The sequence below is a fragment of the Oxyura jamaicensis genome, chromosome 4, assembly GCF_011077185.1.
Source record: "Oxyura jamaicensis isolate SHBP4307 breed ruddy duck chromosome 4, BPBGC_Ojam_1.0, whole genome shotgun sequence".
NCBI classification, from domain to species: Eukaryota; Metazoa; Chordata; class Aves; order Anseriformes; family Anatidae; genus Oxyura; species Oxyura jamaicensis.
This window is the reverse complement of record NC_048896.1, coordinates 47,759,855-47,787,524: the sequence shown is the minus strand read 5'-3', so window position 1 is coordinate 47,787,524 and position 27,670 is coordinate 47,759,855. Positions and strand designations below refer to the sequence as shown.

The window sequence follows — 27,670 nt, the reverse complement described above, 5'->3', positions numbered from 1 at the left end:
GTGTCCTTATTCTTCACCAGATGTTGAGATACAGGGATAAGGTATTACCTCATGGGTTGCAGAAGGTAACTTAGAGTAGACTATACGGGTCTCAAGCCAGACTGATCTCATTACTCTGTAAACTGAGAGGAGAATGTACAATACTAAGCTGAAGCACCTAAAAAAACTGAGATTCTCAAGCTTCTGGCAAGCCTGTTAACAAAACCCAGGAAACTGATTCTCTTGAAAACTCTCCGAGAGGACTCACAGAATTGCTTGCTGCTCTGTCCTCTTCGTATTCCAGAACAGAAATCTCTGTCCAGTTGACTTTTGACCAACTGGTGAAAAAAGGAACAATGGTTAAGACCCATTAGGAGAAGAAAAGGGTTGGGATGGAAACATGAAACAGGATGCTGTACAAGTCAAACACTTACTGGCATTCAGAATACAGGATTAGATAAATTAATGGAGGATCCACAGCTAACAAAGATTGACTTTGACATAGCTTCTGGCTCAGAAAGTTTTAAAACCATTGATTATCAGGAGAAAATAAGCAGGAAGAGATCACTGTATTGATGCTTTGTTGCTTGAACACCTCCTTCCCTAGCCAAACTCTACTTGCATCATTTAAGTCAAGATACTGAGCTCGGCATGCCGCCTACCTAACCCCCTAGTATCAATCCCAAGCAATGCCCACCCCTGCACAAACAGCCTGCTGTAGAGTGAAGCTCCGAGGAATGCTCTCAGTAATCCCCTCTGGCACGAGAGAGATGTTCGCCAGGAGACTTGCACCTCTCCCCAGGATTAACTCCGGTATCTCTTGACAATTATGAAAAACTTTTGTGTAGCCTAAGAGAAGTAGAAAGCGCTTAGCAAAAATGCAGAGGGATTTTTGCTGTTAGAACCAGAGGTAAAGCAGGATGTATATCCTGCTTATCTTGTAATCCTTCTGCAGATGGCTCCAAGAAGGTCTTATTCTTCTTGCTTGTAACCAGAAGGAAAAGTTCTTTACATCCTAAGCACATGGGGAGAGGATGACACGTATCCACATCTTCTCAGTTAAGCCTGGAAAATTTCATTCACATCCTTTAAATTATTCCAATGAGTAATAAAAAGGTGGAAGTTGGCCTCATTATCTACAAAACACTATACAGACAAAGATGGCCTCAATTCTCCACAGACATCTAGTCTGTAAATGGTCACCGGATCTGGGACAGAGCTTGTAAAATCTTGATTATTTTTTTTAAACAGCAACTTGCAGGAGGACATTAAAATATTCCTCCAGAGTATTACAGCATTACAAAAAACTTGCACAATAGTGCTTTCTGAGCCATAGGCTTTCAGTCTGTAAACATCAAATAAATGTGTTTAGATTTCTCTTCTATAAAGAGCGTAGGTATTTAAGAGCAGAAAGTGTAGCAATACTTGTGCTGTTGCCCTACTTACAAAGTTTATGTGCAGTTTTCAGAAATGGATTGATCGATAAGTGCTTCAAACTGCATATATCTTATTCCCAGTCTTGCCTGCATGGAAGTAAATGACTCTGTTGCTAGGGATACAGAACGGCATTTCATCTAAAGGATGCTGAGGTAAACAGCAATGTAAATACTAGATAAAATTTTAGAGGGAGATGAGCTTAAGCAGAGCAATCAGGTGGTACTTGGTATACTGAATTTTTCATTCCAGCTGACATTCTTAAGGAACCTGGCACCGGGTTTCAACCAAAAGCCCGACAGCTGCAGACCAAGCAGCAAAAAGGTCTGTTAATATGCCACGTGCATAAACCAGCGTATGTCTGTATGTGAATGTGTTAGTAAAGAGTTGAGAGGGGAATTACTACGGCACAGCTGCCTGAGATTTACCTCCACCACATCATTACAAACACACTAGCAGGAACACGTCAAACTTGTGAAAGTTCAGAACCAGAACTTTCTCATGATAGAGGTGTTTTGTTTTTTTATTATGTTTTTAAGTCCTGTGTTGAGGCAGCATGTAGATCTGCCAGCTGCCCCAAGAGCCGTGCGCAGCGTTAGCGAGGAGACTCGGGATCCTACAGTCGGTTCGGTGCCTCTTCCCTGCAAGATCCTGCAGCAATCCATACAGCAAGACCTCCTCCTGCGTGACTCAAGCCAGCACAGCGAGGGAAAGCAGGGTACACTGTTTTAGTGACAAACGCAGCAGTGACTGGGACAACACAGAGAGTAATATTTCACGTCCTGAAATGTGAGCAGGGAAATACAGGGCTTCTGAGCCCTGCACGTATATAAAAGCAGCACTGACAAGTTCCTAAACAGCTCTAAAACCCCAGTGAATAATTTTTCCCTAAGCACTTCCTCTGCAGCAGTCTGTGCTCAGATCCACCCATAGATACTTTGAAGTCAGAAAACTCACTGTTTTCTTTACAGGATTTTGTATCAAATCAGTCTTTTGGCTTTTCAACAGAGGGCAAAAAGGAGCTTAATGCCTTTGTCAGCACAAAGCATTTGCTGTTGTTTGTTTTTAAGAAGCTCTGACTGAGAAAAGTGCTGAAACACTGAAATTAAAGTTTCACACAGATTTCTTGTGCTCTTCACGCCACAGATGTGCACCCTGCTTTTAATATATCAATCTATATTCTTTTAAACAAAATGAGTAAAATACCCTCTCAACTCTCTTCTCAACAACACCGCTTTTGCCAGGACCAGTATCACAGAGGAAGAAGACACCAGAAGTCGGCTCTGTTCCTTTTTCCCTCCTCTCCAGTTCTAGCAATGTTTCCATTCCCAACACAAACGGGTACAGCATTTCATTTGCAGGTGGCTAAACACACACCGTGACTACGGGAAAGGCAAACTGCTCAACACGCATGTACACGCTGACATATTTATGTTAATGCTTACAAAGAACGTGCTCACCTAAAGCCCATTTCTTGTTTGCTTTGAGACATTACCAGCAAGAAAACTCAATGTACTACAGTTGGCGAATGAAGATGCTGCGTTGGTGACTAATTACCATTTTGGTTCAAAGCGACATTCAGATATAGACTGAACACAGATTAAAAGACGTCAAATTCCTTTCCTTTTTATGTTCAGCTTTTAAAAATACATTAAACTACATTTCACAGATTACTGTCCCTGTGATACCTGTTTCCTCCCAATGCAAAAACGCATACACGGAGAAGAAACAAATCCCAGTTTTCACACATTTTTTGCTCAGCTGTATTGGAGACATAACTGATTTTATAGAATCCCCCAAAGTAGAAAACCAGACCTGAGAACACAGAGAGAAAAGCTGTCTGCTCCATCTCGCACGACTCTTACCATGATGCTTTCTAATGAAGAATTAAGCTTGTACAGACCCCACTTTTCAATGCAAGGTACTGGAACTGTTAACGTATTTATTATTTGCACCAGTATGGGGTTTTCCATTTTGTTTGTTTTAAAAATAAGCCAGATATACTTCACCCTCCCAAACGCACAGACATTTGCTATTATTTTTCTTATTGCCTTCTCCAGTTCTTTAATTGCAAAAGCAAGACATCTGCTTTGTGTTACAGTTGCTCTATGTATTTATTTTATTGCTTTCTGGTGGTGCAATTGTAAGTACTGCCAATCAGCTTGAAGCAAGAGTCCCTAAAGACTGAAGTCCCTCTCCTCTTGTCCACAGAAATTGATATACTGGAAAACAGAAAAAAAGGAGGATGAATTAGACTCAATTTCCCCTGCTCCAACTTTTGGAATAATAACTCCCCTCAAGCCTAGATAAACTAAATTTAACTCTTTCCAAGTTCCAGTGAGACTCTCCAAACTGAGGTCCTACGTGGGAAGACTGAGAAACTGCTACATGCACCTTGCCGTGGGCCTCTTCCCTGGCTTCGCTTCAGAGCTGCACGAAGTACCCGGTGGGCCTCTGCTCCCCCTGCCCAGCCCTGTTCTTGCATCCGTACCACCTCCACCCCGGGCCCAGGGCAGGTCCAGCTCTGAACCAGAAACTCCCTAATGGCAAATACAGACATATGTGGCCTTTGTGAATACAAGAAATAAATCCATGGTCACTGATGGTCACTGCAGTGAGTGTTGAGGGAAGGAGGAAGGGGATGGATACAGGAGGGGATGTGGTAGGCGTTATGTGACGGCACAGCAACTGCTCCCTTTCCAAAGAAGCAGCCAGGCGCACAGAGACCTGTGCTACTTTGTAACACAAAACAAAAGCGTAACCTCAAAAGCTGTATCAGTTGCGTGCATGCATGTCTGTACATCCCTTGGGTTTTCAGAGGGATGTGGGGAAAGGAAATAAAGCCAAAACCCTATAGACAGGTATCAAAGTTATCTTCCAGTATGCAGAAACAATTACTATGAGCCATCCAGATACACGAGGGGCTGTGAAGTTTTGAACCCTGTAGCCCATGCAATAGAGGGACACAGCCAATTGGTAGTGTTTTTAGCCACCGTCAACCCTCAACATTTCCCCTGTACTACACTGTAACTGCCCAGAATTAAAAATTACGGATTAAATATTAAGCATGGTTCTGTAGACCTCCCAGTGCAGCTTTTGGAGGCACAGATGGTCTGTGGACCAGAGCTCTGAAAAATTCTGTTCCACACAACAAGGTAATCTAACCTGGCAGTTTCTCTTGTAGTGAACTGCTTCTTACTAAATCTAGAAGCTACCGCATGTACCCTTGATGTATTTGGTTATTCAACATTTTAAATCAAATTTTTACTTTATGTCAAAATTAAAGTTTTTTAGATACTTTTATACTACAAAGATGGCTTTCTAGTTCCCACTTAAGGTAAAATTTGCAGAAGTAGACATCAATTTGTCATTTCTGCAATAACATTACTTGGCAGGGGGTAGAGCAAACAAAACTTGTGATTTCAAGTTCTTTTCAAACAGAAGCACCATGGAACAAACAGGAGGCAACAAATGGTCACGAGCGCTGTTTACCTGAAGGTTTTATTCCTCAGCAAAAGTTCCACAGTTTGGCAGTGAACAAAAGCAGCCATAAAACAGCTGCTTGTCTAACTCAAACAGGCTGCTGACCCTTTGTCTTGTTTCCAGACAGCATCAAAAGCACCTCTATTATTCATCATTCTCCACAGAGGAACTGGGGGCTTGACTAAACACGTAGAGAAAATGCTCCTCGCTTCTGCAAGGTGCCCCTTCAAATCACCGTTGCTTAACGCGATGCGGCGCTCTGGGGAGGTTCTGCTCCTGGCACCTGCGCTGGACTTGTTTTAAAGACTATACAGTGCTATCACTGCCATTTAATTTGAAGGCATTCCATTTGTTTGAAGAATAAATGTGTTGAAGAAACAGAACTATATTGTAAGATTTCCAACTATGAAATAATCTGTTCTCATACAATATCAGCTTGAGCAGCATCAACAGCATGAGCAGTACCTTCTAGGTCATATAAAAGGTTCATATGTTAAGTACGATCTTTTATTCCTGATTTCATTGTCACTTTGAACTACGTTATTTCCACAGACTAATTCCTGATGACTGCACTGCCTTTGCCTCCTGTAAGAGCTTCCAGCTTGCACAAATGTTAATAGCTAATTCCTCCTGTTGAGGCATATCGGGGGGGGAAAACAAAAAAAAGCATTACAAAATCTCTTCAGGGGATGTGGAAATGTAGTTGTAGTACATGCAGATGGCTCGCTAAGAGCAAAGCTATAAAAAGGAAGTGACGCTGCCTTACTAAGACCCTCCTGCTGCAGAGCTGCGCTCTTGCGGTCAGTCCTTGCCCACCGCTCCTCCACGATGGAGGAGGCACGCTGGCACCGCAAGGGTGGCGTGCAGAGCGCACGTGCCCACCAGACAAGCTCATTTTCACCCTTACCTGTAAGAGCAAAGCTGCTGCTTGTACGATCCCAGCTTTACCTGCATAGCCATGACCAAGGAGGCCAGTGCGACAAGATCATTTTTAAGAAAGCCTTGGAAACACTAGAATGAGCTTAGCAATCAAGTCTTTATGTCATATGTCAGTTTCCAAAGAGGGTCTCTCATGAAATAAATAAATAAACACACAGAAACTGGATTAGCTTTGGCTTTCTGCATTCACCCATCATTTTAACTTAGTGCCAGAGTGCAATTCCTCCTTACACGGGAAATTGATTTCCTTACTTCCTGCTCAGCCCCAGAAGGCTTTCCAGGCAAAAAGCATATCAGAGCACAAAGCAGCTTCTTAATAGGAAAAAAAGAATCCTGGGCAAGTTTTCATGCTTGTTTGGACACTGTTTTAAAAGAAAACGTTCCGTTTTTAGCATTGGGTGCCACAGAAAATCAGTTACCCATGGAACATTTGTCCTACACAGAATCTCCAGCGGGACCTCTGCAACCCCCAGGGTCTCGACACAAGCCTTCCAGGCAAAAGCTGCTATGTTGGGCTCATTTGGTTCAAAGTTAATATGACTCTGGAGAACTCTGCCTTTAAGAGTCCCACGAGACCTAGTTGAACGGTGCTGTTTGGGCACACTGCATGACAGTGACATGTTAGGGCATAAACTGAATAAAAATAGCAGACCTCTGTCAGAGTGAGGGACCACAAAGGCCTCCTGAGTACCCCAACAGCAGACTTCTCGCCCCTAATATTCAAGTCAAAGTTAGAAGGAGATGAGGCAACCTGTGCTCTAACGACCCATGATGGAAGTAGAAACGGGCACACACACAACAAAATCTTCCTCAACACTGCTTAAAAGACTTCATCTTCTTAAGGAGTAACTCCACGCTACAAACACAAGTTTATTCTAGTGGTGCTTTTATATAGCAAAGACGCACCTCAGCTGTTAGCCAGAGACAATTAATCCCAGCTAAAAACACCAGCGTAAAGAAGGCAGTCTGGCAGGGCTGGGGTAAAAACCTGAGCACAAGTGGAGAACGCGTGCAGCATTACACTGCTAACTCGGAGCTCAACACCTCCCTGCCTGCTCTGCAGTTTGAAGTCAAGTTAGCTGAGAAAATAAACATTTTGCAGCACAATAGCACTAGCCTAACACTGCAGAGAAAAAACAGCTTAGTATCTTAAAAACATTACTGCAGCTTTACCCAAAGGCAACGATTTTGGTTTTACTTTCCAGCCACTAACCGTGACAAACGCCCAGGCAGCAGGAGAGGAGACAACCTGAAAGGCAGCAGCACACTTTCCCAGAAAGGGATTTGGAGAGGAAACCACTCTTAACATAGTTCCTCCAGCTTTCAGCCCTGCTTTTATTTAAGAGCACATATATTTGGAAGCCACTTCCAAACTGTCAAGAAGTAAATGCAAAGAACAAAAATGTCACTGAGCAAGGAAAAGCAACATCAAACAAATTTTTCCTGTTCCTTTTAAAAAACAACTGAATTTGTGTCTTGACTAATATGCCCAAGAAAATGCAGAACAGTCTGTTTGCTTTCTCTTCCATTTCAGGCATTTCTCTTCCATTTCAAAACATGTCAGAATGGCAAGTTTCCCCTTTAATCTGTACCTTAGTTCATCCACTACAAAGTAAGAAATCTTTTAGAACTTAAATCATTTCTCTTTTTGTTTTGGTTTAGTTGTTTTTTCCCCTTGTATTTTTAGATACTTCTTCACTTGAACCGAAACATCAGGAGACAGGAAGAGACCTTCAAATTGGTCCTTCCCTACGGCACAAACATTGCAATTAATCTGTGTTGGGCTACACAGAGGAAGAGCGAGAGAAAAAAAGGTCTTGGGCGACGCACAATTGGTGACAAACTGTCACCACCACTGCAGAGCTATCAGCAAGAATCCTTCCCCAATACCTCATGTCCTCCTCGTACTGAAGAAAGGTGACCACAAACAAACTGGAGCAGTAGGAGGGCTGAACATATGGGCCGTGCAGATGGAATGGAGTTTAACTCTCCACACACAGTATCGTATACTTCAGAAGTAAGAAAATATCTGCTCTAAGCTGAAAACTTGTTCACTGGAAAGATGACAGAAAACAGCCATGGAATTCTGTGCATCTGTCTGCAAGCTAGCAAGGTGATGGGATGTGAAAAATGGCAAAACAAGATTTTAAGACATTTAAAAAAACATTCTCAAAAAGATATAAATGCTTTCTATAAATTTTCCTCATTCCCCTAACTCTACAAAAGTCTAAAGTGGCCAGCACCACTGAAAGCGTTTGGTATGGCTGCAGTCCACCCAATATCTGCAGGCTCTGCTTTCAAATGTCACATCAGTGCTGGCACCAGCAGCGTCCAGCTGTTCAGGTTACCGTGTGCATTACAGCTCCTGTAGTGCTGTGCCCTGTCAGCATGCAGAAATGAACCCAGGCTATCGAGACACATGGACACGGGCCCGTAACACTTCGGATGTAGCTGGACTCGACTGCGTAAAACTGCGGGTTTGTTAATTGTGTGTTAACCTAAGCAATGCTAAGGAGACGGGGCATCCCAGTGAGCATACATTTAAATGCAAACACACAAAAGCACACAAGATAACCCCCCTCTCTCTCTTTCACTCGTCTGTTTTTAAATTACGCAGCATGTCCTCAACAGCCCCTTGTGTGACTGTTCCACTTGGGTCCCCCTCACTCCCCTAACCCCAGCATTCTTGGTGCTGCCAGTTCTTTTCTTTTCAGAATTTGACTTTTCATTCTGATTATACCCAGTCGGAATCTGATTCACCCAACACCGGCACAACACCCAGCTTGTTTCATACAAACACCGAGTGCAGGGTTTTCTAGGATTGGGCCCATCACTGCTTTGCCCCAGACACAAAGTCACTCTTGTGGATGCTCTTGGATCCAAACCTTCATTCACCGATCTGCTGCCAGCCCTTTCCACCCGGTCAAAAGCACCTCCAGCTTCAGGTGGAGTTCCTCGGTGTGTGTCATTTAGATGTACCTCCATCCAAGTCTCGGATCGATTCCATGACACCTGGCAAAGAAAGTACTGACCCGCATCCAGGCAGGGAGCACGGAAGGGGCCCAGGGGATTGCAGCTGTGCTTTCGGCCCTGACTCGCTCTTCTGGCTGCACTCGTGGCCTCTGCTTGATTCGGTCACTGCCAAATAGGAACAAGCAAGTGCAGGGTGCTGCCTGACCCTCTACCCTGACGCACCAAATCCCGCTACTGTACTCCACAGCAGCCACCCTGAGGGCACTGAAAAGGAAGAGAAAGGAGAGCAGTGTGCGCGTGAGGACAGAGACGTCACCGATAGCTTTTAGCCTTGCCTTCAGTTCATGTAGTAATTAGCGCTGCCATCTCTTGCCTCAGAGCAGAAGGGAAAACTAGTTGTGTGTGTAAGGGATATGCCCCAAATTCAGGAGTGGGTTTATTTCCCTGGCCTGCCACTGTAGTCGATGCGTATGGTGTTTATGTAACGATGCAGGACAATGAATCCGTGGCGTAGCTTTCCACGCCGGCAGTTTAGTCTGTCGCTGCCTCGCTCAGCGCTCCTACTCGTGCCTCTCCTACACAGCTCCAGGCAAGCCGAGCGTCCCCCAGGATGCGCTAGAGGGACTTAGAAGCCCCGTTCAGTGAAGTGAGCCCCTGCGCTCCCCACCGCCACGTCTGTGCACAAACAAAGAGCTCATGATCAGACGCGAGGCCATGTGGAGGCTGGAGCTGTGAAAGCAGCAGCAGAAGGAGAAAGCCCACACTCTGCAACGCTTCCAGTGACTAACAGAGATTGGGTTTGGCTGCTGGCTAGGCCAACTGTCTGTTCCTGTAAGACACCGCATCTATCATCAACCTAGAGGTATACAACAGAACCAAAGATGTTTGAAAAAATATATATTCTTTTTTAGATGATGGAAAAAGTGTGGAAGAAATCTGGCTTCATTAGTTCTCCAGGCAAAGCACATACAATGATCACATTAAACTCTGGCGTAATTCTCCAGGTTTTCCCTTCTGACTGTAATTGCAGCTGAGAACTGCTAGAAGCTTTTGAAAACCCTCCCCCAGTTACTGCTAAAGTCCAGGGTACTCGGCTTAGAAGAACTTACTTATTAACACAAATGTAGTTAAATTGGGAAGTAGAAACAAACGCATAGTGGTAAACCAGTAAGTTGTTCTTTATTCTGAAGCCACCCATTTGTATCACAGAATCAGTAAGCTAAAAATAGAGCCACAGGATTTGAAGCCACCTGCTGCATCTCCTCTTTAAAAATATTTTCTTCAGAAAGCCAAATTTTGATCAGAACATTTCCCAGATCTTCTGCTTTGCCACTTGACACTACAAGCAATCAGTTTTGCAGCTTGAAGGGTTTCACCTCCCAGAATAGCTACCTATATTTTTGCATTCTTTCACGGAATGCATTAGTCCAATTTACTTTAAATGGTTACCTCCTTGCAAAACTAAGGCATCTTAGAGATCTCACCTTTCCTGGAGGGAAAAACAAAAACAAAAACAAACAAAAAAAAGAAACAAACAAAAAATGTAACATTTACAGAGTTCACTCATTCACTCTTTTCATCAGTTTAAGGATTTCCTCGATTCTCACCTCCCAGTAAATATAAAATAATTGGATTCGGTTTGAGTCCTAAGAATATACTCATATATAAAACGCATTGATTTCCTTCTAAGCACAACTTCACTGATCAATATAACAACAAATTAAGCAGGGACACTGGTAATCTTCCTACTTCTGTCATATGAATCAACAGTAACTGGGAGGAAAAAAAAAAAAAAAAAAAAAAAAGAAGGACCCTAAGCTCCCAGATAGCTTGTTCTATACATTGGAACAAACAGTAAAGAAAATGCTTTTTGACTAATTCGCCACATTGCTATGCAAGTTTACCCTTAGTCAGGGCTGAAAGCACTGGAAGTTTGTGCCAAGATAACACGACAGCAACTCTGTGTGTCAATCTCACCTGACAGAAGCAATACAATTAAGAGCTCAGCTTAAGCTCGGGGATATACTTTCTACTTAATTCACTCTTCCAAATGCTGTCACCAAGGACTTCCCGGGTACCCAGCCACTCCACTATTCCAGAAATACAGAGGAAAGGCAACAATACAGACAACAAACCTATCACATGTGTACACATTCATATATACACACACTTAAAAATTTGTACAATAGTTTTCTTCTCCCATACAGTCTTGTAAGTTAATGCACAATATTAGTAAATCCAAAAACAGGAAAAAAACAACTGGCACATTTTTGTTATAATATATATTTTTTTTCATATTGATCAGAATATTTTTCTGGCTCCAAAAGAGAAAATATAATCAGGAACTATAAAAAAAAAAAAATCCGGTATCTCAGACTTGCATTTTCCCTCCCTTCCCTTTTTTCCTTTTTCTTTAAAGGGCGTTTTTGTAGGTCTGACTCCTTTCTAATATTTATACTGTAGTTAAACTCAAATTGGTTTGTTTTCCTGTGCTCAGTGAACTTGAAAATTGCTCATCTGAAGAAGTCCCATTGGCACTACAGTAAGCAACTGCTATTCTTAGCACACTCTCACAACACAGAGCGTGGAAAGCTGCACAATAAGCATGCAGGTAAGTTCTCGCTACCTCATTTCAGAGTGGAAATGAACGCGACACCCTGTCACAGCACGCAAAATGAAATTCAAATTCTCACTGAAAACGATCTGTTTTTAAAACTGAGGTGGTCTGTGGCCAACAAGTGACCTCTAAAGTGCCAGGAACTAGGGCCTGCTCCTCAAAAAACGATGGGCTTCCATTTCTCCACGCCTCTGGCAAGACACCAGCACGCAGGCTCCCAGCTGCTGGTCCTGAGCGGCTCGATCAGCTTCAGGCCCTGCAGGACATCTGCCAGTCCCCACAGCAAGACCGTGGATGCCCTTCGTTTTCTGAGCTGTTTCAGTTCTCTGCATGAGCAATCAATGCCTTCCAGGCTTCACATGCAGTGTAGTCCTTCTTATCAATTAGAAATTATACTTTTTTTTTTAAAGTATCCTTATGTCACGATTTCAGCTTTTAGTTTTTTGTTGTTTTGTTTTTTTTTTACCCTGAATTTGCAGATTAGAAACTGCAAACTGTCATGTTACCAAGCTTGATAGTTTAACCAGTAGTTCCTCATCTCTCCCTCCCACACCTTTAAAAACAGGCAATGAGGAAGCCCTTCTATATAAATTTTCACATCGTTGAAAGACAGCTATTTTTAATATCTTTAACTTAACAAGGCTACTGCTATTTGTTTTGCTTAGGAAGAAAAACAAAATCCTGAAGTTCTTTTACCCCAAGATCCAATACCTTCTCCAAAAAAAGAAGTGCCAAAAATGTTTATACACAAGCAACCTCCTGTCTTCCATCACCTCACCGTTTAGGCAGCAGCGCTTTTTGCCAGAAGCACGTGAACCAGCTCAAAGCCACCAACGTTTTACGCAAGAGAAATTATCCCTGATCCACTTCTCAGAGACCACTCTTTGAACAAGCGCTGTCAATGGAAGTGAATTTATTTGTGCCATGTGACATTTGCTCACAATTGCTCAAATCCATTCCACGAAACGAAGGCTGCAACCTGGACAATAATTAATAAGGATCAGGAAATGTCCAATGAATTAGTAAGGGGAATTCTTCGTTTTGAATTACTGCTGAGTGAATAGAGTACATTGTTACATCAAATTACCAAAAAAAAAAAATAACACTCATTTTATTGAAATTGCATAGTGTGGCTTTTTAATCCCACAGAATGTCTACAAAAAGGGATTAGGAGCAATAGATTGGTGCCATTATAGCAAAAAATAAAAAAAATAAACAGATGATGGTAATCTGATCTTTTAATATATTTTAGAAGTCAGAAAACAGGCCTCAGAGGTGTACTATTTTTTTTTCCATAGAAGTCACTAAAACGTTTAATACTTGATACACATTTCATTATATATCACTGCTTTATTCTATTGCTGAAATGATTAACTCTGACAAGCCCTCTTATGAAGTTACTGCTACAGTTCTGGTAAAATTGACATGAAAGAAAAACACTATAAGACAAGGAGTGCAGTATCTAATCAATTTATGCTTGGCTGAATGAAGAACAGAACTAAAAATAAAGCTCTTTCATATTCCCACGTTCCATTTAGCATTTAGGATGCTTTACAAAATATTCAGAAGTATTATCTGTTGGTATTAATTTGTAACCCTTTTCATTATTAAAATTCTGTCTGCTAAATCCAGCTAACTGGGGATTAGGCCAAAAAATTGTAAACATATTTCCCTTCAAAATAAGAGTAGCACATGCAGCTCAACACTTGGAACAACTTCAAACAATACGAGCAAAACCAAGCCTCCACCTATGACTAATTTCTTTTTTCTGTAAATCCTAAGAAGAGAATTTAACACAAACGAGCACCGTCGGTTCTGTTGGTTGCATTTCCTTTTTATGGTCAGTTACATGCATCAAGGACCGAGGCTGCAGTTTCTTCGGAGAGTTGCTGTTTCCAGACACATTTTAATTTTCACTGTGGTATGAAACACAGAAGATGGCAGCTACAAGGACAAGACAGTGCTGCTGAAGCTGCAGGGGAAATGCAGTAAGTAGCCACCAGGCCTCATACTCTTTACCCAAGCCCCTCCACCAGCTCCCTTCAGGAGCCTACCTCTGCCCCGAAGCACCGGGCTCAGGGGAACAGCCATTATAAAGCAGGGCTCCGAAGTTTCTCCAATTTTGGTGCTCTTATCCCTTTAATTGAGAGGTGGTGGATGAGCAAAACACGTTTTGATGTACAGATGAGGATTCTCTATCTTTATCTAAGACCACCTAGCACACTGAGTAGCTCGCATTCGGTAGTTTTACATGTGCAAAGGTGCAGGCAGTTAAAAGCAACTTGGGTTCAGAGCCTACCTGTATGCACAGGATGGGTGTAAAGGTTCACAAGCATTAAACAAACATGCTTAAAACTACACTCACGGTGTTTAAATCCTTACTATGTCAAAGGAACTGAAAATAACTTTGGAAGATGAAATCATCAAAAAGAGGATTTCAACATATGGCAACAGTGCAAAACTGAGTATTGGCAGCAGTGCAATTCTACATTGCTGATAAAAAGCTTTGGGCCTTGAGTACAAGGTACTGTTTTCTTCACCTTTCACTGACCTTAAAATAAAAACAACTGCAAAAATACATAAGCCTTTTTTTTCTTTTAGAGGCAGTAACCTGGATCAAGAACTTTTATTAGTATTCCCTAAGGTCCTGAACTTCCACAGCCATACCAGACAGCTTGCTACGTCGTGTCAATAATCTGCTGATTAAAGGTCGCTGCTAAGTCCCACAGACACGATAGACCATGACAGCTTAATGATCCGCTTATTACAACCTGGTGCAAGATACTTCCATAAATCAACATTTTCTCATTCTAAGTTGTCTGCAAATTTCTGAAGAAGTTCAGAAACAAGACCGGGAGCCCCGAAGCTATAGATTACACAAGTAGCTCAAAGAATGGAGCTGACAGCACCACCACAAAGAAGTCAATGAGAAGCACGACCTTCGGCGCATGTGTGGCAAGCTGAGGATCAGGAGTGCCTGGGAAGCAGCGGCTGGCAGGCCGCAGCTCCACCACACGAGCTCTCGCCATGGTTTTGCCATTGACCTGCAACGAGACCCCGCGCAGGTCACGTCCCCTCCATTTCTCCTGCCGCCTTTTGTCAGCTGAATAGCCTGAACCCTTAGGGACAAGGCCCATCTCAAAGCTGATGGCCGAGCACAATGCTAGCTCGATTGTACAGGCAAAAAAAAAAAAAAAAAAAATGTAGTTTCTCAGGCCCGGCAAGGGCAAAGTGTTAATGAAACACTGGTTTCTTATTGTTCACTTCAGCGAGACTGGGTTGGGGCTTTTACAACAGATTATTGCTGGTTCACTTCCACTAACATTTTTAATACCAAACGTACGAGAAAAAGAAAACAGCATGTGAAAAAGCATTTTGCAAAGTTTTCATTTTAGCAGTACTGCTAACACCCATTTGTTTTAAGCCATACACATTATGGGGAGGGGGAGGGGAAAATCCACTGTTTGACAGATTTTAAGAAGTCTACAAGACAATACTGGAGCAAGACTAAGGGAGATAAATACCCTGGAACAGAGTGGCACCATTGTCACATGACGACAAGATTTAGGGAAAAAAATACAGGAGACGAGAATTGCAGGGGCCCATCTTTTCTAGTGGCCTGCTTTAAATGCTGCCAGAAAATAAACCTAACAGGAGCCTTATCAACAACTCACACCTGGCAAATTTTCATCAGCATCAGGACATTAAAGACTGTTTTGATATCTTTTAGTCACAGCAGACAGCTATAGTTTAAAAGATGTAATTACCTTGTCTGACAAAGCCAGACACGTCTTTTTCTTCATAAAAGCCTGAGACTCAAAGGACAGAGAAAAGAAAAAAATAAAGCAAAGTAAAGAACATAAAAAGCAAGATAGAAGGGTTCATATGACTCCTGCTGTCTAGCTCCTTTTCTCCTCACCTATCCTAATTAAAACGCATTTGGGATCAGCACAACGAAGCCCAGGAATGCCACCGAGGACCCCATGAAAGCAAGGGCACTAAGCGTGTTTACCCTAAGCTGCGTGCCCTTGCCTTTGCCCAAGTAATCTGAAGTGCTGACTAGACTGAGAACTGATTCCTGTGGTATTTTAAGCCATCATCAGGTATCAGAAATAAAAATCAGCTATCTCCAGCCTGGTAGGAGCTGAGATCGCAGACAGGCCCCAGACAAGATGCTAGCAAAAACACGAAACCAAAAGAGTTTACACCCCCCTCTCCCCAAATTATGCAGATATTCTTGTTAGCATTTCCCCCTATAGCAGTACTAGCTACTCATTATCTTTTTAGTTCTACATTTACTCATCTGGTTTGCATGTCCACCCAGCTCTCAGAAATGGAGAAGTCCCACCATGGAACAAGGCTTGGAACCAAAGCTTTCTTCCACTTCATTTCCACTGCAGACTGAATTCACTGCATCGGATTATTTCAAACAAAGGAAAAACCTAAAATACGCAAACTTGTTTCCACAAGCCTTTCAGCATCAGCTAGCTCTAACCTGCTCCCCCAGAGCCACCACAGAAGCATTCAATGACCATCCCAGGCACTGTTGTCTCAAATGCTCCCTGAGATCATTAGCAATGAAAACCGCAAGACATATCTACCAAGAGTTTTCCATACAAAATTACCAGCCTTAAGCAGCTACTACTAACTTCTTTTCATTATATATTATAGCAAATATTTGCTGTGCAGTCCCAACAGTTACTGTATTTAAAGGACAATTTCAATGTAAAATGTTCTTGATCTAAAATTCAGATTTCTTTAATCTTGAGGGCTGGCAGTGATTTTGTTGTTTGGATAGGTTTCAACTTAAGAAAACAAATAATTACCACTTACAAAGAAAGGGATTTGTAAAAGTTTTACTTTTCCTTCCAAAGCATTGACTGTTCATTCAAAGACTTCTACTTCTTCCTATTGACTGTTAGCAATTGCAAAACAACAAAGAAAATTTTGCATCAAAATTGGCAGGGTAGCTAGACGAATACTGGATACGTAAAGAAACACTCAAATTTGAAAAGCTTGAAAATTTCAGAAGGCAGTATCTCCTTAAATATCCCACCACCACCCCTGCTGCACCCCAAGTCCTTTAAGACATTTTTGGGCATCACTAGTTAAAGAAAATAAGAAAGGGATTTTAAACTGCTGCTTTTCAGCCTACAGAATCAAAACATATGTTCCTGGTGACCAGTTCTATCATGTTTGCCCTGCACCAAGGCAAACTTCTGCCAAGTCTTGCTCCACTTGAAAGAACCAATTGAACAACTATTTATTCAGATGCTTATCAAATTTTCCAAAATCAATAATGGCTTTGAAACAAATCAAATAATGAATAATAGCTTCCTTTCCTCCTTTCTGAGAAGGGCAAACATAACAGGCAAAAAAAAAAAAAATCTGACAGCTGTCTTTGTAGCCTTTACACAATGAAAACTGATGGATTTGTTAGGCAGAGTATTCTTACCATTTCACACACCCAGACTGAATTTCCATTGTGCACTTCAGGTGTACTTACCAGACACCCACTGCATTTTGATCAAAAAGTTTCCCTGAGGACACAGACACTGTGCAGCTGTGCAATGCGCAGTTGAAACTATTTTGATTAATATCAACACACAAAGTCAAAATCCTATTCTTACGGCAATATCCACCCACAAGTTCTGTTGTACCTGTTCTGGGCCCCATTATTTCCAGCAAGACTAGTCTTGAGCATTTTGCAGGAATTTGAATTAACACACCTTTACTACGAAGTTTGGTGGAAGGCTGGTTTTAGTCAATCTACTAGGACAGCAGGAATGAGGAGAAAAAGCTAGTTGCTAGTTATGTGAATAATTATCAAACCTTCGCTGCCAAATTGGAGTGATGTGACAAGGATGTTTCCAGGGGCCTCTCCTACATCCAGTACTATTCAACATTTTTTTTAACAACCAGGATGAAGGAAAACAGTGCATTTATCAAGCTTTCTTACAGCAGCTACAACGAGACTTCAAGTTTATTTTAACAGAGTACAGAGATCTTGACAGAATGAAATAATCCAGTCAGTGGAGACGGTGTACAAGGAGCTACTTGAAAGCAGAGGCAGGCAAGTGCGGTGCAGGGAACGACTGAGCACACAGCAATTCCTCAGAAAAGCATTTAGCACAGGATTACTCAAATGGCTGATGCTTGTTAAGGCTCATTGCAAGTAAATGCTGCGTGGACTTCAGGCTCCCAAATACATTTCTAGCATTTACGCATTATTCAGGAGGATCCCTTGGTTCCTGGAGTTTTCTTCCTGTACCAAACACTGCTGAAATTTGGGACACAATAACTGCGTGCCTCTCTGGCAAATCTGCCATCATCCACTGCTTCTGAATGTGTCAACAATGAAAAGCTCTCACTAGATATACAAGCTTTACATACAAGTTTATAAATGAAGCAAAATAGCCTGCAAGACAGTGTAATCCTTATGCTATATTTAGTCTCTGTAAGGCTTAGCTGGGTGTTACATCTAGTTTTAGGCACTTAACTTGTCCAGAGACATAGAATCATTCAGGGCATCTAAGAAAGCAAAGAAATGACTGCTGGCCTAAAAAAAAGAAGTGAAGAGATGACTTAGGATCTTTATTGAAAAACACAAAGGAGAGAAAACTGGTAACAGCCTGCAACAGTTGTGGAAAGAGGGAATAACCGAGGTCTGTGTTCACAACAAAAGCTGCAGAAGGCTGAAATTTAATCAAGGAGGATTCAGACGACACATCAAGTCCAGCTTTCTAAGAGGAGGACAAGAAAACATTTCAGCTCCTCTGATGGGTCCCTGTCCCACTGCTTTCCTGCTGCCACACTCACAGTCCCCCAGGAGTCCGGGCCTTGAGAAGCTGCAGACAAGGTGCCCACTGGACAACAACAGGGACGGGCTTCCTCACCACCTCCTTTTGATGCTGGCATGCTTGTGGAGACCCCTTCCTCCTGGCCTTGTATCCTTAAGTGGTTTTCTTTTCAGCTACACTTTGGCTTTCTTGGTAGCATTCTGGTGCCCAAAGGATGTGCTTTTATGCACTGTCTCACCTGTCCTTGATCCTATTTCTTCTATGCTCTCTTTTTGTGTTTCAGCTCACTAAAACTCCTTGCTTAGTTGCACACCCCTTCCCCTGATATGCTTAGCCCTCCAGCACAGAGTGATGATTTGTTCCTGGCCCCTCAATAAGCTTTCTTTAAAGACCTCATTCTGACCAGAAAAACTGTTTGTTAACAAATATCAACAAAAGAATAAAAGGAATTGATATGGTTTCAAAACCTTTGCTACATTTTTCTGAGACGCAAGTTACAGGACAGGGTTAAAAATTCTGTGAAGGCAAGTACTGAAAAAAACCCTTGTAAATAAGTTATAACTGGAGTTACTATAGACCAACTTACAAGCTGCCATTGTAATTATTTTGCCATCTCTCACCCCATCTCCCACGACTCCAATGAATAGACATTCTTTGCGTTTGAGCTGAAAGCCCTAGTAGCACGAACAAGCTGAATGTATTGAAAGGTTTTGTGACTAAGACAAAACAGTGCAAACTGAAGAGACTAGTGTAAGACCCCACTAAGATTTAGCAGTATACACTGAGGATAATAAACCTTTACACATCAAGACTTTCAGCATTATTCTTTAAGGCCAAATTTCTTTTCTAATCTACCTATCTAATCTTTTTTTTTTTTTTTTTTTTACTGTGCTGCAAACGATCACTGAGAAATCTGACAATCCTACTTGTGTCCCCAGGATGGCTGGCTCCTCCTGAAGGTATAGCTGTCTCTGTCCCCAGGCTGTGACAGAGGGGAGATCCACGTAAGAATCACGTATGCCAAAGGCATAAAATTGTTGAATAGATTTTCATGGCGTGTAAATCACATCCCAACTACCTGCCACCTATAAGCTTCTTCTCACGAACCTTGTGCCTTCCACATATTAATGGTCTAGAGTAGAAGAAATATTAATACAGTTTGCCTTGTAGTAGCAGAGATTTATTTTATTTGAAAGAACCGACTCCTGCTGAAAAGAGACAAACTGTACCAACTGGAGAAATCTGAGAGAATATGCTATTGCAAAATGCCAGCAACTGTCGCATTCATCACCATAAAATCAGCATTGTAAACCATAACCTTCTTCAGCCATTCCCCAAAAATGAACAACAGAATGCAGTCTGAGGGGTTTGTTTTATTTTTTTTTAAAAGTACACATAAAATACACAAATATTACTGTCAGATTTTATTTGCAACATGTCACTGCTTCATACCATAATTCCTTTTTTCACTCCCACTTCCATTAGGAAAGTTACATTACAGGAAGTCACATTTAAATTACCAGAAAGAAATAAAAGATAACTTGCAAATATGACAGATGCCTGCTACAGATACATTTATAACATCATGTTCATGATTTTTCTCTCACTTGAATGAAGACAATTGACAAAGAAAAAAGAAAAAACATTCCACAGACCGGCCTAGAAGAAAGCAAAGCAGTTTTGGGAAAAAAAAAAAAAAAAAAAAAAAAAGAAGCACTAAGGGATTTCTGTGATACAATGCCATTTATGTATAGAAATAGAAGCAAAAATAAACATACAGATACTTGCATTATTCTACCGTAGTTCAGGTTATTCCACCATTAATGAAAATATGCAACAAAATCCTGAACAGTGCAGATAAAAATAGCATTTTCCAGACAAGACTGAAAGCTGAAGAACCTTCTAAGAGGAACAAAGTGGCATCTTCCCAGAATATTCCAGAACAGGAGCAAACTTCTATCAGCTTTGGCTTTATCTGACTCACATTCTTCACACACACAAAAAAATTGTTCTCCATCTACACAACAGGAATGCTGGTGGGGCTTCCTACCTATGGAGAAAAAGATTGGTGCCTTGTTCCTCCAGCTCACCACCACCCAACTCCTTTTGACTGACAAGGAGCAATGGCACCAGAAACCCTCACAGCCTTTCCTCAGGTCTCAGTACTAGAGAACAAAAATCTTCAAAACACAGACCTGCAAACTCTTGAGGTTGTTTTACAGGCTTCATTATAACTACATTTTTCCACAAAGCTCCAGCTACTATTAACTTGTTATTCATTACTTGAGGTTCTCAGTTTTGCTTGGCTCACTAGTTTTCATAGGCATAAAGTTTGCTCTGGCAATGCCAAAATCATCTTGCTCTGTCTGTATTTTCTCACTCCCTCTTCTTGAGGAGCTGATAAGAATCCTGAGATAAGAATTCCTGAGATAAGAAAGTGATCTAAGATCAATCTTCTTTTGAGCGTGTAGAGCACATCTTAAGAAATGCAGACAAGTAATTGCCAGCAAGGAAAAAGGCAACAAATATTTCCAGAAGAAATGCCTGTCTCCGCACCATAAAGCTCTTTATAGGATATATACAGTAAGTAGTTAATAAGCATGTAACAGTAAGTGTAACATGCTAAGCACTGAAGGAAGGCGTGCAGTCTCTCCTTTGGGCTGAAAGGTCATTTACATGCAAGCTGTAATAGTAGAGTGCTCATGCCTAGAAGCCCTGGAAGAGATTCCTGGCTGGTTGATCTCTACCAATCCTGTTGCACCCTCAGGTCTTGCAGCCGTGTCTGAAAACTGATTTGGAAGAGCAGCGATAATTTCTGCTGATCAGGTGGTCCTACTCCCAACTACTGATCTTTCAGAGCAAGCAACACACGTCAAAGCACATGACACAGACACAAAACAGATAAATAACCCACAAATTCTTTAAAGAACCGAAACAAATGTTCCAGCTGCTCCCAAAAGCAAGTCAACAAGTATTTATGTAGTCTTACAAATAGAGACTATGTGCCTTTGCAACACGATTTATGAATGCGCTGTACAAAAGGAACTTACAGAATGACCAACTGATCAAATACAGAACAAAATACATCTCATTCCTAAGTGGACTTCATATAAGAAGTGCACAAAAAAAATCTACTCTGAGATTTTATTGCAAGATTTGTGTACCCATTTCTACAAGCACCAGCCAGAGTCCCCATACGAAAGACGGACAGGACTGAAAACATTGGAATTGCTGATTTTTAATAGGCTATCATTTATTAGAAGATCAGGAGCAGTTCTCCATTATAAAGGGAACGTGGTCAACTGTACCACTGGTTTAGAAACACTGATTTTGATCACCTTGGAATATCAATGAACAGAGGGTCAATAACAACCATCCACCCTGACAATTAATGGGAGGGGAATAAAAGGAGAAAACTCCACAGAACACAGGTTTCATTCCCTGAGAACATATATTAAACACACACTATCAGTCACCTTGGGAGACCTTGTCTCACCTAGGTGAGATAACAGATCCCACTGAGCACTGGGGGTGAGGAAAGAAGCCGTGGAGCTGATGAGCAGAGAAATGGAGGCGCATCATGAGACAACCTGCAATTGCATGACCAGAAGCTCTGAACCAAGAAGAACCTCTACAGCAATCGCTCACACTTTGAGGGCTTCAAATAATATACTGGTGAACTCCATTACAAGGAGTTATGCTGTCTTACACAGGTAAACAAAGACAACACCCTACCACTACCTTAGGGGTGCTGACACTGCTGATTCAGAATTATTCTACAGGTGACAGTCAGGCTGTATACACTGCCAGAGAAAGTCTGTTAGAAATGAGCTAAAAATTCAAATTGATAATGGAAAAAAGCAAAAAGCAAAAATAATAATAATAATAATAATAAGAGTTTTAAAGCAAAAACATCCTTGACCTGGAAAGAAGATGTTTTTATATTGTGCAAGGGTGTTAGCAACTTTGCAAAAAAAGGTTTCCGTTCCAGAATAAGAAATCAACATGTTTCTTTGACAGACAACCATGCAAGTTATCACCACAGAGTAATCAAGAGCCCAGCTGCCTGGAAGCTTGTTTGGTATGAGAGAGATTCTCTTCTGCTTAAGTCCTCGATTTGTCTGAGCCAGTGGCTGAATCTGATCCGAAACTCTTTCACAGACAGAGCATGGAAATGAACCAGGTTACCAGCCAACCAAAAAAAATCCACACTGAAACAGACAACAAGAAATTTAGGGGAATAATTTCCCCTAGAGATTGAAGAAGAAAAAAAAAAAAAAAAGCCAATTTATTGAAGTCTACCTCCTAAAAAGTGCATTTTATTTTTAATTTTTATTTATTAATAGCCTCTCAGTAAATTCATTCATCTTAGAAAGGGAAGTATTCCTTTATTTATTATTATTGGAATGCTTTAATTCAGCACCTTACAAAGGCTAGGAGCTGGATAGATACAGGCCTGGTGCGCAGAAGCCTTTGATGAGCTTCCAGATGACTGCTCAAGAGGATTTGTTTAGGGCTCCTGCTGCTGTAAAACAGCATGAAAGAAGGTTACTCTGTCCAGAGGGTCACATGAGGGACTCTTAAGACAATCTCGTTTTCAGAGAGCACCGACCTGGCTAACACAAGCTCCCTCTATTATTTTTCAGCCCCGAGCTGCTCTTGCTATGAGGAACTTTCTTGTAATTCTCACACGAGTAAAACTGTCAAGGGCCAGACTGACTCATCTACCAACGAGGATAAAATATAGTGTCCCAGAGGAACACAGCGTTAGTACTTCTCCGGCTGGGAAACTGTAGTGGCATTTGCTGAAGTACTTCTGCTGCTGTATTTCCTATAATTACTCCTTCAATCTGTTTGGATTGGTATAGGTCCATGGCTAGCAAGGAAGCTATCAATGCTTCCTTTGGGGAAAGCTGGGATACAGCTTCACACAAAGAGGCCTTTAAATGAGAATCGCACTTTGCAGACAAATTGGCCAGTGCTTAATATATGCTATTCTTGGGTAGGATCCCTGAAAATATTGTTAGCAGAATTCTGTCCCTTGCCTCTTTAACATCTCCTTAATCTGTGTCAACCTACTTACCGTGACCTGTAGCTGAATCCCTGCCCTGAGTATCACCTTAGCTAGTCAAGGAGAAATCAGCACGAGCACGTAACAAATCAGGAAATACCTCTCTGCTGATTCCCTCTAAGACCATGCCAGTCAAGGAGCAACCTGTGGCTTGTATCTAGCTGGCAAATTGCCCTTTGGACACAGAAAGCAGATGGGTCATGAGCTACTGGATACCAGAAGGCTTACTAGCCTTAGAGAGGGAAGAAAATAATTTTTTTTTTCTGAAACCGCCCCTGAAAATCCCCATCAAAAGGCAGCTATCCTTGCGGGCAGGCATTTCATCTTGATGCTGGATCAGTCAGGGCCACTGGTGGTTCAAAGGCTGCTACACCGATGCCTCAGAAGTGGTTGTCCAGTTCGTTCCCGGTCCTAAAAACTCTACCCCAGAAATCTGCAAAACTTCCCAGTCCACTCGAGAGTAATGCAAGAAGCAGCCAAGATAACAGCTGAACAAATGAGGGTAAAATTTTGGATGAAAGCCAGCAGTTCCCAGAAAACAGATCTTAATTCTGTACTCCATTCTTCCAAGGCAGACTCCAGAACAACAAGCAGTAAGCAATTTCTTTGGGGAACGTTAATCCTTTCAGACAGAGATTGCAAGGACTGAAAGAAAAAAAAAAAAAGAAAAAAAAAAAACAGACAAACCACATAGGAGGCAAAGAAAAGAAAAGAAAAGAGGTAGGTGTAATGGAGAGGTGACATTTTCAGCTTTATTTCACTTGATTGGACAAACACATCAGCTGTGCCTTTTGTCGAGTGCAAGGGAAGACTGGGGAGAGAGTGAGGGAAGTGAAAAAATAACCTAGACAGAGAACAATTTCAGTCAAGAGTTTATGTGAGGCCAAACTAGATCCCTACTCTATTTATGAAACAGACGAAGACTTAAATGACTGGCTACTTATGAGTAATTATCACAGCTATTATAAAAAGATTTGTTAAGAGAATTTTGGCTGTTATATAATTATCCTATGGGTCACCATCTGTCTTTAAATCTTCATAAAACTAAACATATGTTGTTTTCACCAACTGCTGTAGTAGATTCACATTCTCATCCTGCTAACGTGCTGCAACATGAAAAGTCTATTCGGATCCCTGGGAATCTGTCAGAGCCAAATAGCAAGCAGCGCTCTGCTAGCAGCTTCTTTCGAAAGCAAGGCTGCTTACTCAGGTATCCAACCAGCAGCTCAAGGGTGTAGACCTCTCGCTAACCCAACACACGTAGTTCTGCCCATTGCTTTGCTGCAGCTTTCCTTCAGCAGCAGAGTTATGGTCTGAAATGTTAAAGGATGCTTCAGTCATCCTCAGCTTCCCTCTGCTTTCAAATTCTGGAAAAGGGTGGCTCAGAAGCAGATCACGAGCATCAAGCTAACATGCTGCTGACAAAGAGCAAAAGTTCAACCCAAACAGCATTTTATTTGATAATGCCAGGCCTTTGTAGCAGGTTTCTGTTTATGTTTCTTTATTTGTTTTTCTTCCCCAAAGCATAAGCACAGGAGAGCTGACAGAACTGGCCATAGCCACGAGGCCAGCTACAACACGATTAGCTGAGGCAGGCTGGCCCTCCTTCCAAGTGCTTATGGAAGCAGCAATAATCTCAGAAACTGTACAGCCAAAGGAATCAGATTTCATTTTTAAAAATGTGCAGAATGACCATTCCTTAAAATGATGGCTAGCAATTAAAAACACTGCCAAAAATAAAAGAATCTCAATTAAAATTGAATAAACTGTTGGTCGCACACTGCAGTTGATTCCTTAGCATATGTTAGAGACTGATGACAAATCCCCCAAATGTAAGCCTCACACAGAAAAATGTCTGTGTGCCTTTAAACAAAGATGTGCCATGCAACACATCAGAGTTATATAAATGAGAAGCAACAGTTACTTGATTCCAGCACTGTAACCTTTAGGCAAGAATTAAAGAATGGGTCTTAAAGAGAGCCACATGCACTAACTAGCACTGGGGAAAACCATCTTCACAAGCTGTCAGCTTCGTGTCCGAGGAGCACACAGTGCTTAGTTTGTGTAGCCACATGCATGATTAATGAGTGTTTCTAAAAGCAGCATTCCATTCAGTTGAGAAGGACAGACGCAGCATGTGCAGGAACAGCACCCAGCATGCTTTTGTTCTGCAGGAACAAAAGGAAATTACGAGTGCACAACCCAAGGACAGAATAGGAGCTGCCTGGGCGCTACGCCTGCGGTGGGTGGGCGGGCAGTGCCACCTCTGAACACTTCTGTTACTGGCACCAGGTGGCATAAGACCAAGATCACACAGTGCTCAGACGCCTCTCCTCCTGCAGCCCACCGGGTCTTGCTGTGTCTAACATAGAACTGGCTTGCAAAGAGAGCTGCAGAGAGGCTCAAGCCCTCCAGCTGCACAGATGGGTTCCTTCAGCAGCCCAGGTACGTCAGTCTGCGCTCTGTACTGGGATGCCTGGCCCCACAAGACCCCTTATGCTGACAGCACTGGAAGAGACCGGCTGATCTACCCACTGTCAGGAAATCCACCCTGTTAAGAGATGCTTCTGACAAGTCTCCATTAATTCCTTCTCTCTGCCCAGACCCAAGGAAGTTTGTAATTGTTTTGCAATTCACTACTCCAAGAGTGAGGAGGAAGGTAGGAGGAACTCTTTCAAACCTCTCCAATTTTCAGCCCCCATTTGTCAGAGCTCTTCAATACCTACAGGGCAAGTAATCAAGTAGGGTTTCATCAGCCAAAATGATATTTTATATAAAATATTAGATATATATATATATATATATATAAAAGCTGTCCAACTACAGCACCACCACAGCCACCAAAAACCTCACAGACAAGACCATCTGCAAACTGACATACTATTTTTCAAGAACGTTTGCTACTAATGCTAACCTTCCCACATCCATTCCTTTCAGGAACTGCATCATTTCTAAAGTATTTCATGTAACTTCCCTTTTCGTTCTTAACCAAAATGAGAACCACAGCAGTAGACACCACTCAGAGCAACAGCCATCTCTACCTAGCATATAATGTGCAACATAATATCATTCAAAAAAGTTTTCCAGTTAATGAGCAATCCAGTTAATGAGCTGTGGCAACCTGCAAGTTTTTCAAGTCACGTTCCTTGTAGGCTTCATTTCCAGGTACAATCACACTGACCTGCCATAAAGCAAAGCATCTGCAACAGAAATTGTTTTGTGAGGAAGGTGATTCAGAAAAGCCTATTCCTCTACCTGCCATTTCCCATTACCCTTAGCTGGTACAAAAACCATTAGCCTACAACTTGTTATCCATTCTTCAGATCACCTCTTGGCTGGTACCTTGCATTAGATTCTTGAGTTTCAGATGTAGTAATTTCTGCACTGCTTAACTGTTTTCCTACCACTTCATCACACTGCCTCCTACAGAAGGACTTTCTTGTCAAAGTACATCCTCATAGCCCACTCTACATTGCATCCACATCTATTACAGTACAATAAGGACTGTAAAACTGCCAACATGCTTTCCTTACACAGTGTACAAAGCAAGGAGGTGGACTCTGACTCTGAATTCACCCTTCATATCGATCCCATACACCCCACTGCAAATACAGAAGAAAGCTACCTTTCCAAAATAAGATGATTTACAAGTACATGGTTTCTATCAGGGAACTCTCCCCCAGGAAGTCACTGGATAATTAAAACTGTAACTTTATCAAATGTATCATTTTAGTAAGGCTTTGTCTAACCTAGGGTAAGGCACTCTGCTGTAGGATTTTTTAATCAGGAACAGACATACATCTAGTATACACTTTAAAAATCAATCTACAGTGCTGATACATACACTCCAGCTTGATCAATAAGCAAAGGACTGGAGCACAGCAACATTTCCAACGCATGAATAAAATCAACTCAAGTAAATGAATGCCAGGAAACATTACTTAGATTCACCAACAAATCCATTGTTAGAAAAGGACTATTTCTTTTTCACTAGTTTCTATTAATGTATTTTGATTAGCACTCCCATTTGTTGATCTTCAAATTGTTGTGCTTCCCTACAGAGTACTCAAAGAGGGTAGAAAATTTCTTTGAGACAGAACCTAAGGAAAAATTTCACCTTTGAATCTCAGCTCTTGCAAAAGGTTTTAAAAGCATTCACCTAAATTTAGTTTTATGCTGTCATGTGCAACAGGCTTTCAGTAGTCTCCCACTATAAAGCAACTTTCAGCAGACTCAGAAGCACAGCTTCCAGGAGCAAACATTAAGATAAGAAGGTATCACTCCACCTGATTAAAGCAACCTATGCACTAGAAGAAAAAGAGTACCAGCCTTTCCACATGCAGATAGCTGCTCTTGTGTCAGAAAAACAAGATT

General features: G+C 41.7%; 1 protein-coding gene and 1 long non-coding RNA gene across 3 annotated transcripts in view; both read right to left on the bottom strand.

Moving 5' to 3' along the window:
* Positions 1-27,670, bottom strand: part of TSPAN5 (tetraspanin 5) — an 83,446-nt gene that overhangs the window by 25,547 nt on the left and 30,229 nt on the right. Inside the window, exon 1 of one of the 2 annotated variants that reach the window (XM_035325336.1) lies at positions 27,248-27,538. The exons of the other annotated variant lie outside the window; for it this stretch is intronic. Coding sequence (XP_035181227.1) covers positions 27,248-27,259 — 12 coding nt within the window. The 5' untranslated portion in view covers positions 27,260-27,538. Of the gene's footprint in view, positions 1-27,247; positions 27,539-27,670 lie in introns of those variants that run through there. 2 annotated transcript variants of the gene reach the window in all.
* On the bottom strand, positions 11,880-14,407 carry LOC118166427. Its single transcript, XR_004750495.1, has 2 exons — positions 13,832-14,407; positions 11,880-13,465 (listed from the first exon to the last, which is right to left on the bottom strand). It is a non-coding gene; the product is annotated as an uncharacterized LOC118166427 (long non-coding RNA).